The sequence below is a fragment of the Euwallacea fornicatus genome, chromosome 38, assembly GCF_040115645.1.
Source record: "Euwallacea fornicatus isolate EFF26 chromosome 38, ASM4011564v1, whole genome shotgun sequence".
Classification (NCBI taxonomy): Eukaryota; Metazoa; Arthropoda; class Insecta; order Coleoptera; family Curculionidae; genus Euwallacea; species Euwallacea fornicatus.
The window spans coordinates 1,764,874-1,779,637 of record NC_089578.1 but is presented as its reverse complement, the minus strand read 5'-3'; the positions used below and the strand labels follow the sequence as shown (position 1 = coordinate 1,779,637).

At 38.7% G+C, this 14,764-nt stretch overlaps 2 protein-coding genes across 5 annotated transcripts; one reads left to right on the top strand and one right to left on the bottom strand.

Annotated features, from left to right (window-relative positions):
• The first annotated feature begins 271 nt into the window (after positions 1–271).
• LOC136349519 (stalled ribosome sensor GCN1) lies at positions 272–12,515 on the top strand. Its single transcript, XM_066301127.1, has 33 exons — positions 272–427; positions 480–582; positions 671–866; positions 1,512–1,698; positions 1,849–1,998; positions 2,056–2,308; positions 2,375–2,553; positions 2,608–2,805; positions 2,858–3,179; positions 3,249–3,766; positions 3,818–4,201; positions 4,363–4,948; positions 5,005–5,284; positions 5,342–5,546; positions 5,634–5,867; positions 5,917–6,111; positions 6,164–6,410; positions 6,572–6,808; positions 6,860–7,039; positions 7,097–7,552; positions 7,935–8,253; positions 8,520–8,650; positions 8,706–8,898; positions 8,949–9,279; positions 9,409–9,651; positions 9,807–10,076; positions 10,203–10,398; positions 10,606–10,757; positions 10,808–11,001; positions 11,371–11,582; positions 11,649–11,902; positions 11,956–12,177; positions 12,235–12,515. Exons 1-33 carry the CDS (start codon positions 410–412, stop codon positions 12,361–12,363), a joined length of 7,974 nt encoding a protein of 2,657 aa, XP_066157224.1. The 5' UTR covers positions 272–409; the 3' UTR covers positions 12,364–12,515.
• Nf-YB (nuclear factor Y-box B) lies at positions 6,395–14,324 on the bottom strand. 4 transcript variants are annotated; one of them, XR_010733818.1, is made up of 8 exons: positions 14,131–14,324; positions 13,851–14,008; positions 13,601–13,798; positions 13,487–13,547; positions 13,335–13,435; positions 11,031–11,210; positions 7,084–7,567; positions 6,395–7,027 (listed from the first exon to the last, which is right to left on the bottom strand). XR_010733818.1 is itself a non-coding variant. In XM_066301139.1 (6 exons), the coding sequence occupies exons 2-6, from the start codon at positions 14,201–14,203 to the stop codon at positions 13,347–13,349; spliced, it is 579 nt and encodes a 192-aa protein (XP_066157236.1). In that variant the 5' UTR covers positions 14,204–14,234; positions 14,288–14,306; the 3' UTR covers positions 12,510–13,346. The 4 variants fall into 4 exon arrangements, 2 of the variants coding, with proteins under 2 accessions (XP_066157236.1, XP_066157235.1); XR_010733819.1 differs by lacking the exon at positions 11,031–11,210; XM_066301139.1 differs by lacking the exons at positions 6,395–7,027; positions 7,084–7,567; positions 11,031–11,210 and having other exon boundaries at positions 12,510–13,435; positions 14,131–14,234; positions 14,288–14,306.
• Positions 14,325–14,764: the final 440 nt, after the last annotated feature.

Sequence of the window (14,764 nt, the reverse complement as noted above, 5' to 3'; positions counted from 1 at the left end):
AAATATGTCTCTATAAACCCCCCGTTTTGAAAAAACTCCGATTCAAAGCCACGAATAACGAAATTGGAAAGTTTTTTGCAAATAGTTAATGACCGAGCTAATTACGCAAATATATTTTCGTGGAAAATCAAGCGCGCACCGTATTGCCCCCCGCTCATATGAAATAAATTGTCAAGTGATTTTTCATGCTCCACAGTTGCAATTCCGGTGTTGTCATATTCGCAATTTCGCGGCTTGTTCACTGATGTGTAGCTAAATTGTTGGTCACATGACAGCTGCCATGTTGATGTGAGGTCGATGAACATCAGCTTGTTGACGTTTTGTTTTGGAAATGGAAAATTACAAATTTTCATGTCCATGCGTTCAAAATCGCAAAAATTAGCAGACCACCGAAACTAAATAAGTATTAATGATGGCCGATGTAGAGGTAATAGTCAATTAAATGGGCTCTCCATATCTATATTCAGTGATAATTCCAGCTTACCAGCGCTTTGAAAGACCTGAGTATCAAAGTACAGACATCCAGCCTGAAGGAAAGAAGACAGGTTATAGAAAATGTGATAAGAGTTCTTCCTAAACCGGGTAAATTAATTTATTATCAACCGATACACGCTTAAATTTCCAATGCAAATCTAATACATAACACCATCATGTATGCAAATTGTTGCAGGAGTCACCGAAGGCGTCGTAAAAGGTATTTGCAGAGTTATACCTCTTACTCTCCACCGCTACAGAGATAGTGCCTCCCGATCTTTCATAAGGCAGTTGATTTTCTCTTTGATCAACCAACACCCAGAAGCATCTGTGAAGTGTTTCATAGGGCTTTTTATTGATTTATCATCACAATTCAAGAGTACTATTGTAACGTAAGTTGGCATATTGAAGTTTTTATTTATTTAAATGCTCTTCATGTTAAAATTATTGCACCACTAAATTTTCACCCATTTTCAAAGTCAGTTTTCTTGTGAGTCAGTAACTCAATTTTGTGATGTTTTTTTTCTAACTTGATTCCTACTCCTTTAGGTATAGTTCTGAGATAAAGAACATATTTTAATTTCGGTTTTGTGGGTATATATGATGTATATACAAAAGACAGTTTGATACTTTAATTTCCACTCTCTGCAGCAAATTACAAATGCCCTGTTATCTGCCTATCTAGGTCAGCATATATTATCTTTTTTTTTTTAAGCATTTTTGTTATTTACCATTTTATATGCATTGTTAAATTAAAAGCTAGAATTTAAACTCAAACCCTGCCAGTTTACCTGATACAGGTGATATCCTAATGTGCCAAGACAAGTTTAGTTATAGAATATAGGTAAGGTTTCAAAATTTGGTTAAAAAATTTAATGGGAAACCACCATTGTCCGTTAGATTTGTAAATGAAATCTAAACAAAATGATTAAATTCATTTGATTGGCTTCAGAGAAAATTGACCATGAAACTGGGCAAAATATTAATGTTGAGTTATTTGACACCAAGTATTACCACCTCCCATATGGGTTTGATAGGGATAATGTCAGTCAGAGTGCACTGTTTGCTTTGGAATGGACAACCATGTTACTTCAACATGGTTGGAAGACCCAAGAAAAAGTTCTTAACAACAGTCTACCCCAAATTATTGAAGCTCAAGCAGTATTTCTGACAACAGTTGTTGCCAGTTCAAAAAGAAAGAAAACGGAGAAAGCTCAAGGATTGGTGAGTTGATTTAATGATTATTATATATATTATAATTCTCAAGCCCAACTCCATATCTGACGCTACATCAATGTGATAAATACCCATTTTAATATTTAAAATACCTTCAACGACATCTTTTTGAATTGTATATTTGTGTGTATTTTCCAGTTGAACCAATGTTGGACTTCAATAGAAAATAGCATTTCCCTATATCTGCATAATTTAAAAACAATAGATCAATGCCCTTATATGGTTGTTATGGAGTCTGCTCTAGTAAGAGCATGTCAAAAAAATAAGTTACTAGTTCAGCCTTACCTAGTAAGTGGAAATGGAATGACTTTTAAATGAAACAGTTCTTAAGGTTCCTACTTTCAGGGCATAATGACAGAATCATTTGTAAAGAATTTCATAAGTACCAAAGTATCACCACAAACAGCAATTATTCAAGCTTGCTATCCTCTCTTGGCTGAAATAAATTTGGACAGGTTTAAGCAAACTCTATTACCTGCAATCCAGAAAGCAATGTTAAGAAATCCTGAAATAATATTGGAGACTGTAGGCACTGTATTTGCAGGTCTTGAATTAGACTTGAGCAGTTGTGCTATGGACATTGGAAGTAGCTTAATAAGTACGTTTATTTGAACTTTTATCACTATTGGAAGGGAGGATGTTTCATATTTAAGTTTCTTTTTAGCAAACCTACATTCCAAAGATGAGAAAGCTAGAATAGATTCCGCCACAAATTGCAAGTGTCTGGCTGCAAAAATTAGTGATCCCAAAGCTATTGATGAAATTCTTAAGAAAATTTTTGGAGTATATCATGGAGCTGATGGGAAATTGACAGTTGCTGAACATAAAATGGGAGTTCTACAGGTTTGATAAAATCAATTAAAATTAAAAGCCATCTAATATTATGTGTATTAACAGGGAGCTGGCAACTTGAGCTACAATAAAGTTCCTATTGAACACAACGCAGATTTGCTATTAAAAACCATACCTTATTTCAGCAAAGTTTTAGAAACTGAAGTCCATGAGAAAACTTTATGTTTTGCTTTAGACATGCTTTCACTGTGGACCTCCAAAATAACGGGCGAAATACCAAAACCGTTACTAGACTTGTTTAAGGTATTTTTCCAACCATTCCCTGAATTAGTTTAAATTTTCTGAATACTTACAGAATGGCCCCAGTCTAAAATCCTCTACCCCACCAGTCAAAATATCATATATTCAATGTATGTTGGCCACCTTTAATCCTAGCAATGCCTCTCAAGCTTCCATATTAGTGCCTTTCTTGCTGAAATCGATTGAAAAAGCCGTGTCTCAACCAACTCAATCATATTCAGTAAGCGAAGGTCTATATGCTGCTTTATTGCTCATATCCATATCTGGTGTGAAATTGGAGAAAGAGAACGGACTTCCAAACATCTGGAATTCGATTCTTGATATGGACAAACAAATTTTTGTTTCAGAGAAATTTCTGCAAACCACCAGTGAAAATAGTAAGTGAATGAGGGATTAACTAAAACCCATACTCAATATAAGCCACTACTTACATTATATCCTTATAGGTTTGCCCTATGTGACTGAATTATGTGAAAAACTGTTGGTCAACCATTCAGAAAAAGTTGAAACCAAATGCGAACCACTACTGAAGGCGGTTATAAATTCGTGTTTGTATCCTTCAACTTCTATTCGTAAGAAATGTCTAGCGATAATTGCACGAATGTTAAATAGCTCTAACGGAGCTAAAATTAGCATTGCACTCTTAAAACAATTGGAGGCATTACTCGACTGTGATAAGATCAATTTAGTAGAGGAAAATGGCGATACCATCTGGGCCACGACGCCTCACGTTCTCGTTGAATTCATTATGAACGTGTGTTCTTTAAATAATCTATCTTCAGAGAGCGCTCAGATGGTGGTGATGTCCGCTTTACTGCCTGCACACAGTCCACTAGTAACGCGTTTGACGCCACAGTTATGGGTGAAAATTGCCAGACATCTAAAGTGTAATCCGAAGCATTTGGTTGCTCAGCGTTCAATCGAATTAAGAAAGCTGATGGTGGAGCAGTATAAGGCTACAGAGGTGTTTGTTTTCCACCAAAACGAATGTTATAAGTAACCAGTTTTTTCCTAGACCTATGAAAATGCCTTATCAACCATCATCTCGTTGAATGCCGAATCGGTACTACCAAACGTTTTAAGTACCATTATATCGAACCTCGAAGACCCGAAGATAAATCAAGTGACCAAAGACGACTATTTTACTTATCTGACTCCCGAAGGTGAATTATACGATAACAGCGTAATTCCCGGGGACGACAACAAAGCCGAAATGAATCTCAAGCGAGAAAGCAAAGCGTACAGCTATAAAGAACAATTGGAAGAGATGCAATTGAGACGTGAATTGGAAGAAAAGAAAAAAAGTAAAGATGGCAAGATTAAATATACCGCAAAGCAGTTGGAAGCAATTAAAAATCAACATGTTAAAGAAGATGGTATTAGAGCCAGTGTCAAACAGGTAAGATGTGTGTGATGACGAGATGTAAGCTAGCGATGCGGTACTGCTGCGATTTTACAAAGCAGGACAAAGTTTGAGATTTATTTCCCTCTCAAGTTTTGTTAGCTGATGGAGTTTTAACATTGCAAAAAACTCCACCATCCATAGATATATATTTTTAGCTAAATGACATCATCACCAAAAGCGTGTCCATGCTAAAAGCAGCAGCCATTGGTAATCCTTTCAAAGTGTCTTTATACTACAAAGACCTGCTGCCGGTGCTCGTCCAAGACTTTCAATCACCACTAGCCGCCCCTTATTTAACCAAACTGTATTGGAACTTGCGCAAAACAGTTTTTTCACAAGATTTCAATACCATAGCCGGGTTAATTGCCATAGTAACCATAAGACTATACAAACCTCAATGCGATCTCGATCCCAATTGGGAGGAAGAGGACTTAAATAACGCCATGGCGCGGGTAATGGATTTGATTCACAATAGCACGGTGCCGAACAAAACGAGCAAGTCGGCAGAACAGGCTGTTGAGTGCTTTTCAGTGCCAGCCTTTAACTACATGTTTCTTTTACTGAAGAACAGCTTGATGTCTGAATATGCGAGAAGTCACGACGAATTTGTACATGACGGTTTGCAAATCATATCTGAACATGCCAAATTACGGGGCGGTGACGCAAATAATGATGAAGATCTTTACCATCCGAAGCATATGCCTACCAAGCAAATGTTCATTCTTTTGGTGGATATTATTTGTAAGTACCGTCTTATAAGGTGCTGTGAAGTAAAATTGGCAATTTCATTTTGTCAGGTGGTAGTAGCGGCCGAGTACAGGCCCAGTCAGAAGCGTGTCTTCTAGATATAGCACAAAGCGTGAGTGGGAAAGAAGGATGTGCCACTGCCACATTCGAAGAAATAGACGTTCTATTGACCGCTCTACAAAATCGCATCACAGTGGTCAGGGACGCGGCCCTCCGCGCCCTCATTATTATGGTTTCGTGTCTGCCCAACTTTGAAACCGATTACGAATACGGCCTGAAGTTAAACAAACGAGTTTGGATCGCCCGATTCGATGAGAATGAGGAAAACAGGTAACGTTCACTAAGGTTTGTAACGTGCAGTTTCGAGTTATTTATATTATTTTTAAGGCAACTTGCCGAACATCTGTGGACTGATGCCAAACTGGAGTTTCCGCCTGCGTTGAGTACTGAGTTAATGACGGACATCGAACATCCGGTGGAGACTGTCCAAAGTGCCGCCGCCAAGGCACTTGCCGCACTCTTGGACGCTGATCCCGATCAAGTACAACCAACGATAAAGTCCTTACTAAATTTGTATACGGACCGCCTTAAGGTACATGCCGATTAGCTATATTTTCATGGCAACTTTAATGATCAAACAACAATTCGCACTGTGTACCAAGACCTTCTTCATTTACAGATGATTCCAGCTAAACTTGACGAATTTGACAGAGAGATAGAGAAAGCCGTTGATACTTGGTACCCACGGAGAGGTGTTGCCTTGGCCATAGGACAACTGGCATCGCTTATTACTCCAGAAATTGTCGGCGACTTAATGCATTTTTTTGTGTTCACCTCGCTAAGCGATCGGCACGAAACTGTGAGGAAAGAGATGCTTAACAGTGCGTTGAAAATCGTTGATTTGCATGGAAAAGTATGCAGAAAATTCCGCTTTAGAAAGGTTGCTTACTCTAAAATTACAGGAAACAGTAGCCACACTTTGGCCGGTGTTCGATAATTTCATGAGCAAGTCTTCAAAGTCGGCCCACTTTGATGCGGTTAAGCAGGCCGTAGTCGTGCTGATGGGCACTTTAGCAAGACATCTGGACAAGGACGATGAAAGAATTAAACCTATTTTCTGCAGACTAATCCAAGCGTTGTCGACTCCCTCCCAAACTGTACGTTTTCTTTACTTCACATACATTTTATGCCACTGTCGCATCTATGCAGGTTCAAGAGGCAGTGGCCAAGTGCCTACCTCCTCTAGTTCCGTCCGTAAAAGAAGAAGCCCCAGGTTACATTAACAAACTCATCCATCAATTGTTGAAAGGAGACAAGTATGGAGAGAGGAAAGGTGCAGCTTATGGGTTGGCCGGTCTGGTCAAAGGGATGGGAATACTGGCATTGAAGCAGTATGATATTATGACGAAATTAACTGATGCTGTACAAGATAAGAAGAACTACAAACATAGAGAAGGTGTTTATTACCGCCCTTTATTGATTATTAACTAAAGTCGTAGGATGTAATTCCTAAACTGAAAACTTAGCTAAGCAATGATTCCACTGAATAATCGGTATCCGAAGACCGATTATGCAGCTAAGTGATATTGATTTAAGCGTGTTATTTATTGCTTTTAGGTGCACTGTTCGCCTTCGAAATGCTATTTCAAGTGTTGGGCAAACTCTTCGAGCCATATATTGTTCACGTGTTACCACATTTATTGCAGTGTTTCGGTGACTCTAGTCAATATGTAAGAGTGGCTGCTGATGATACCGCGCGAGTAGTGATGAGTAAATTATCAGGGCATGGAGTTAAGCTTGTCTTACCGTCATTACTGGAAGCTCTAGAAGAAGATTCGTGGAGAACGAAAACAGGTAACTCAATATAATCCATTCAGTTCGTCAACCGATTTGTATAATTTCAAGGGTCTGTGGAACTTTTGGGCTCAATGGCGTACTGCGCTCCAAAGCAACTGTCATCCTGCCTACCGAACATCGTTCCCAAGCTGATCGAGGTCCTGAGTGACTCGCACATGAAAGTTCAGGAAGCGGGCGCCGCTGCCTTACGTGTAATCGGCTCCGTAATTCGCAATCCTGAAATTCAAGGTAAATTTTACGTTGTTTAATACAGATTACAACCTCGAACCCACACTCTTTTTCCAGCTATCGTATCCGTTCTTCTCAAAGCTCTGCAAGACCCTTCAAACAAAACCTCCGTGTGCCTTCAAACATTACTGGACACACAGTTCGTTCATTTCATTGACGCTCCCTCATTAGCTTTGATCATGCCCGTAGTACAAAGAGCATTTATGGACCGCTCCACTGAAACACGGAAAATGGCAGCCCAAATCATAGGGAATATGTACTCATTGACCGACCAAAAAGACCTGTTGCCTTATCTACCTACGATTATTCCGGGTCTGAAAACTTCGCTTCTGGATCCGGTACCCGAAGTCAGATCCGTGAGCGCCAGGGCGTTAGGGGCGATGGTGCGTGGAATGGGAGAGTCCAGTTTCGAAGACTTGTTGCCCTGGTTGATGCAGACCTTAACTTCAGAGACCAGTTCTGTGGATCGGTCCGGAGCGGCACAGGGATTATCCGAGGTTGTGGGAGGATTAGGTGAGATTTGTATATCTGTTTCACATGAAGAGATAAGAAATAATAATTAGGCTAAATGTTCCGCCAAAAGAAGTTAATTAGATCAAAATTTAGGCGGCAGAGAGATGGACAGGTTAACCTACAAGAAGTTCCTACAGGGTATTTTTTTAAATTGCTTTATTATGGCATTTAAGACACTGCTTGAGATACAAAAGTTGGTTAATTTAAAAAAATTACAATTCCTGGAGTTCAGTTAGGAAACAGTTAGGATATTGCCACACGTTCAATGGTTTCTGAGTTTTTTTGCTGTTGGGAAAACTTCTGATTAAAAAAAATCACTTACAAAGCAATAGTTGTTCTGCAATATATTACCACATTTTAACGACATTCAATCAATTTTCAGGAGTGGAAAAGCTACATAAACTCATGCCCGAGATAATTAGTATCGCGGAAAGAACGGATATTGCCCCCCACGTCAAGGACGGCTACATCATGATGTTCATTTACATGCCCAGTGTGTTTACCGTCGAATTTACACGGTACATTGGTCAAATCATCAACCCTATTCTAAAAGCATTGGCCGACGAAAACGAATACGTTAGGGAGACGGCCCTGAAGGCTGGCCAGCGGATTGTAAACCTGTACGCCGATTCTGCTATATTATTGCTGCTGCCTGAGTTGGAGAGAGGACTTTTCGACGATAACTGGAGAATTCGCTATAGGTATTCAACTTTGTTGATAATCTCACATGCAAAGTCTAAGCGCAACGCATAGCAGTAAAGTATCACACAGCAACACAAGAAGGTCACGATTTACTTATTTTCAATAAAAATTTATTATTTTGACCTTTTATTAAGCTTGCTTGCCCAGAAGGGTTCTCGAACTCTTCCGAAACATAAATAACTATTTATTCGTCTGTGCTAAAGACAAAAACGGGTTATTCTCTTTCTGTTGTCAGAGCTAGTATTACTATATCTAACATTTTTAGTTCAGTGCAACTATTGGGAGACCTTTTATACCGCATATCTGGAGTAACCGGTAAAATGAGCACAGAGACTGCGAGTGAAGATGATAATTTTGGTACTGAACAATCTCACTTGGCTATCATCAAATCCCTGGGTAAATAAATACTACGTGTAAATATTCATTTTTCTAACCGCCTGAAATTGTGCAGGGGCTGAACGACGAAACCGAGTACTAGCAGGTCTCTACATGGGACGTTCCGACGTTGCTTTAATGGTTCGTCAGGCAGCGCTTCATGTATGGAAAGTCGTCGTTACTAATACTCCTCGTACTCTGAGAGAAATTTTACCTACGCTGTTTAGTCTGTTGCTAGGCTGCTTAGCTAGCGATAGCTACGACAAAAGGTTAGAATAAATTGGTTTTAAGATAATGCCCGTAACGAATTGCTTCACAGGCAAGTTGCGGCCAGAACCTTAGGAGACTTGGTCAGAAAATTAGGAGAACGAGTTTTGCCGGAAATAATCCCCATATTGGAGAGGGGATTGCAATCGAACCAAGCAGATCAACGACAAGGTGTATGTATTGGGTTATCGGAAATAATGGCATCCACTTCAAAGGACATGGTGCTAACATTTGTCAACTCTCTGGTTCCGACTGTGCGCAAGGCTCTTTGCGATCCACTTCCAGAGGTGCGGCAGGCGGCTGCAAAGACTTTCGACAGTTTGCATTCCACTGTGGGCTCGAAGGCTCTGGACGATATATTGCCCGCTCTATTGCAGCAGCTAGTAAGTTATGATTTGCTGTAATTTTTATTAATTCTGCTATGAATGTTCAATTAAAGTTCGATGTTTGGGGGTTGACTCGCACTATATATGTCATCTGCTTAAACATCAAAAGTTTGAATTTTTCTTTAGAACGACGACGATCCTGCAATAGTGGAGTGCACCCTAGATGGCCTGCGACAAGTAATGGCCATTAAATCTCGCGTAGTTTTACCTTACTTGGTGCCCCAGCTGACCTCGCCACCTGCTAACACTAAAGCTCTTTCCGTGTTGGCTTCAGTTGCGGGAGAAGCCCTCAACAAATATTTACCAAGAATTCTTCTCGCATTGCAAACTTCGTTAGCATCTTCCAAAAACACACCAGACGAACCGCAAGTACGTGTCACTCTCACATTATTAGCAGGTTGAAATACTACGAACACTAAATGAAATTTGTGTAGTGAAATTTCCACCAAATCGAAATTGCCCACGAGCAAATTTAGGCTTTTGAACAACTCGATTTTACCTTAATTATTGCAACATCTTTCAAGCAATTGGAGTACTGTCAAGCCGTGGTACTATCAGTGGTTGATGACGTGGGTATCCGGACAATTATCGACACGATGTTGGAAAACACGAGAAATCGCGATCAGGATCAGCGCAGAGCCGCTGCCACGTTGCTTTGCGCGTTCTGTGCTAACTCTAAAGCGCAGTATTCTGCACATGTACCTCAACTGCTGCGCGGACTTATTCACTTGATGACCGATAGCGACAAGGATGTATTGCTTATGTCTTGGGAAGCATTGAATGCCGTCACTAAGGTAAGAATTTACATCAAATACTTGCAGAAAATGCTGCATATTACGAGAAATGCAGGAATGTATGTTTAGTCACCGTGCTAAAGAGATTTACTATTCAATATTTTTTTGCATCTGAATAATCTATAGACGTTAGAACCAAAGCAACAAGCTTCTTACGTGTCCGACGTCCGGCAAGCCGTTCGATTTGCTATGTCCGACATGAAGGGATCGTCAGAGGTTCTCCCTGGTTTTTGCCTACCGAAAGGAATTGTTCCTATTTTACCAATATTCAGAGAAGCCATCCTCAATGGGGATGGAGACGAAAAAGAGGCAGCAGCACAAGGTAAAAACAATTACATATCAGGTAATCCAAATCGATTGTACAGTGTGTTTCATTTTAAAGGTTACCGGTCATATATTTAAAATTGTAGGAGATAGATCTATATATATATATATAATGTAAACTGATTTTTTACTATGTACATTCGGTTTGGAACGTCACACATTAATAAAAATCTAAGAGTGAACATACCTAATTCATTCGTGATAGGTTTGGGCGAAGTGATTAAAGTAACCAGTCCGCAGGCCCTCCAACCCAGCGTGGTGGCCATTACAGGGCCTTTAATCAGAATACTGGGTGATAGATTTAGTGCAAATGTGAAAACGGCGGTTCTGGAAACTTTGGCAACGCTTTTGTCGAAGGTTCGTATTGCACAAATGTTCAAGGATAAATGCAACGACAGTTCTCGTAGGTGGGAGCCATGTTGAGACAATTTTTGCCTCAACTTCAAACAACGTTTGTTAAGGCACTGAACGACCCCAACAGGAACGTGAGGCTGAAATCGACAAGCGCTCTCAGTCATCTCATATTAATTCACCAAAGGGTCGATCCCCTCTTTACCGAGCTACACAATATGATTAAAAACAATGAAGACTCCGCACTCAAGTAAGTAATTATTAAATAATGATAATTACGGCTTTGGGTTGTGACGTCCCTAAGAAACTGACAAGATAAGGGACGACGTGGGTCCGGCTGTAAGCTGAAGCACACAAAAGGACTTGATCTTTGGCATTGAACTTTGCTCGGCTATTAGAGATGCGATGTGCCCCGAATGAGTCTTAATACTCCTGACGTCGCCTTCCCATGAACTTGACCTGTTTATTGAAGAAAATCGAGCTATGAATTATCTATTCATCTAAAATTTATTTTTAATCCATGCATAATTAGTACTCTGTCGCATACTAACACTTTCTTTGTTTTACTACTCTATTTAATAGGACAATGACATATTTAATTTTTTTCTTAATATTTCAGGGAAACAACACTTCACGCGTTAAGAAAAGCCATAACTCCAGCCGGAGATAAAATGTCGGAACCGATTAAAAAGCAAATTTACGAAACACTGCTGACGTTTTTGAGTCAACCAGAAGACACTGTAAGAAAATGTGCTGCGGGATGTTTAGGTGCCATCTGCAGATTTCTATCTGCGGGCCAGTTGGATACAGCTCTATCTGAACATCTGTTGAGTACGTTGCAGTACCTTTCGCTGAATAACTTATCAAATCACCGTATTCTTTATATTAATGTTTTAGATGATGATAATAATGCAAATGTGACGTTGAGGGAAGGCAGAGGTTCAGCCTTAACGGTGGCTTTAAAAGAGGCACCTCTTCAGCTGTGGGACGATCAATACCGTACTAAAGTGACTCAAGTCCTTTTAAGTCAATTACAAAGCCAAATTGTCGCTATTACTCAGAGCGCCATTCGATCCTGCGGTTACCTATTTGAATACCTGCTTTCACATGGCGAAACTATTCCAAGCAACCTATTGGTTGCCTTTGTTAGGGTAATTGTCCAGTTACCTGTACCGCACTTAGCTTTATATTGGGATATTTGCAGACGATGAACAATAATAATAACGAAGTGAAACAATTGCTTGCAAGAGTATTGTGCTATTTAGCGAAAAGAATTCCCACTGAACAGCTCACTCCCGACTTCGTTAAAATGGTATTGCCTGCTTTGGTGAACGGTACCAAGGAGAAAAATGTGTACGTAAAGGCCAACTCGGAAATTGCACTTATTGCTATATTAAAGTTGAAAGAAGGCGATAGCGTATTTCAAGTAAGCTCTCTCTCCTAAATTTATTTTAATGCAAATGTTCATTTCGTTATGTTTTAGAAATTTTCCCTTATTCTTGATGTGGGCGCCAGGGAATCCCTAGCAGACGTTGTACATAAAGTACTGAAAAAAATTGTGCACCAATCAGAAGGCAAGGATGAGGTTATTGATGACACGTTACTGACCTGATCATTGGAAGTTTCTAGTGTTATCAAATTTATCTGGAAACTGTTCCAAATCCAATTATATGTTAAATGTAAGAAATACGACGCTTGCTTTGGGAATGATTTGATCCCTGATTCGATGGGTATTAAAATAGCAAATAAAGAACTTAATTCGAATTCGGTTTTCAATTTTTATTTTACTGACGGCAATACACCTAAAATATTTTCATTTTGGGTTATATCTGAACTAGATGCCAACTCAAAAAACCCCCATTTTTAAAGATAACAGTTTTAGCAGGTACCACTGTTTCGAAACTATTTTAGTCGTTTTGCGCCCGTCGACTGTCGTATCGTGCCAAATATTCAGGTTTTTCTTATTGATAGTTTTACCAGAATCGGGCGATGCAGTACTCACGTATTTCAAATAGAATTTACTAAATCGCACACGTAGAGTCGGTAGACTTTCAACTCTATAAAAATGCGTTTGGTTGCTCCAACAGTGCTTTTCAAAATCACTGCGCAATGTATGGAATATATACAAAGCTTATAAAGTACATCATTATAAACTGAACATCAAGTTTAAACCATCAAACGCGCAACGATGAGGATGATTTCTGCAAATTTTGCCCTTTCTTCTAGGCTTTTTTGTACACATTTTTTTGCTCTTTGCTTTCAATCATGAGGATCATACAATTGTAGAATCGCACTGAATATACGATTTTTCCCACTACTAGATTTAATAAAATTGCAGAAGATTGCCTAAGTAAAGCAGAAATTAATTAAATCCAAAATAGATAATAATGTGTTCCACATGTGTCGTTATTAAACCTGTTATTTAACTGTTAGATAAAAGATGAGACAATGCACTTCAGAGTCATTAATACTTTGAATTGTCAATCCAACTTAAATAAATCTAGATATAACTAAACTTATAGCTCATCTTTCATTGTAGCAATTAAGGTAAATAAAATTTAGGAATCATCATAGAAATCATACACTCCAATCACATCAACCTAGCTGGAACTGCCCAGAATTATTCTGCACTGTGTATATTACAGCACCCTCAACAGTGTCTGAAGTAGCAATCCCTGATGTATCTAAAATATGTCAGAATTACATTTTGAACTGGCAACAAGATGTTTACATACTAAATGTATCTATTTCTATTTCTTCATAGCCTTGGTGCAGGTTTTTATCAACTTTTACTGCCTAAAATTGGTTTACTAATATACACTATGCTTTCAAAACAAAAAAAAACATACTTCTCGATACTTTTGCAGGTACACTTTCAAAGGTTCCACATAATTGTCAAATCCAAGAGTACTCATTGCAAAGAGAATATCTTCTCCGTTAATAGTTTTTCTTTTTTCCAAATAGCATCTATCACTAGCCTCACTCGTGATGAAACTGATAAATTCTGACACACATTCTTGAACACATTCCCTTGCATCCTTTGCAATCTAAAACCAAAGAGCTACACAGACCAAATTGGGTAATACCGTGAGGTTTCACCTTATTATTAACTTTGCCTGTTTCTGGAATGGCTTTTTTCATTATCTTTGCGACATTTGCTATAGGTAAAAAACGATCTTGTTCCCGGAGAGGTGCCATTCCTTTCTCTCCGTGGCTGGAATCATCAGTGTTTTCTGCTGCCATTTGGTCAGCGTCATCTTTTAAAATTTAAAAGTTTTGATTAATTAGAGTATAACAGAATGCAGAACCTAAGGCCTCTTTAATTGATTCATGTTAGTAAAACATGAAGAAGTGGTTGATAAGTTCATTAGAAACTTACCTTCAAGTTCTTCCACGGAAACAACATAAGGTTCTCCAATGTACGTGTGGGACATATCTTCAATTTTTTCCATTTAAATAGCAAGGCACCAAGGCGCTCAAAAACTGCAAAAATACCTGTTTACTGCTTATAAAAGGTAATAAGCTAATTATAATACACAATAAGTTGACAAAACAGACACGACTGAAATAAAATGGTGGGCGACACATGCCTTGACATTCTATATCGATACTTCAATTTTCGATATTCTCGTAGGTCGATGCGTCCAGTTCGATATCAAAAAAATTATGATTGTCATTCAGTCTCGATAGTTCTTCTAATATGAAATATTAAAGCAAATATAGGTACGTCTGCCTAAATGCTAAAATTCTATGTTTAAAATCAAGATATATAATGTTTGTAATAATCTGCTGTTTAAGGAAGCGTAAAACTCACTATTTAAATTTCAAATATTCCAAAAACGGGGTTCTCATTGGTTCCTATAGATATGTGTGCCTTTTTTACGTAAAAAGTGCAATACAAACTTCAGTAAAAGAAAGTTTTAGAGAAACCCTTTGGAGACAAATTTTCTATATAAATATTGCATAACGATTGCAGAATTTGTAATTTAATCTAAACCTAATATAATTCTAAA

Bases quoted from the DNA above. Each gene is read 5' to 3' on its own strand.
- LOC136349519 (XM_066301127.1), top strand. The intron at 8,254-8,519 runs GTATTCAACTTT...TAACATTTTTAG, and splicing joins AACTGGAGAATTCGCTATAG to TTCAGTGCAACTATTGGGAG. The intron at 10,758-10,807 runs GTTCGTATTGCA...CAGTTCTCGTAG, and splicing joins TGGCAACGCTTTTGTCGAAG to GTGGGAGCCATGTTGAGACA.
- Nf-YB (XM_066301138.1), bottom strand. From the start codon at position 14,203: ATGGAAAAAATTGAAGATATGTCCCACACGTACATTGGAGAACCTTAT. The intron at 13,799-13,850 runs GTGAAACCTCAC...CTTTGGTTTTAG, and splicing joins CAGGCAAAGTTAATAATAAG to ATTGCAAAGGATGCAAGGGA. The intron at 13,436-13,486 runs GTATGTAAACAT...GACATATTTTAG, and splicing joins AATAGAAATAGATACATTTA to ATACATCAGGGATTGCTACT.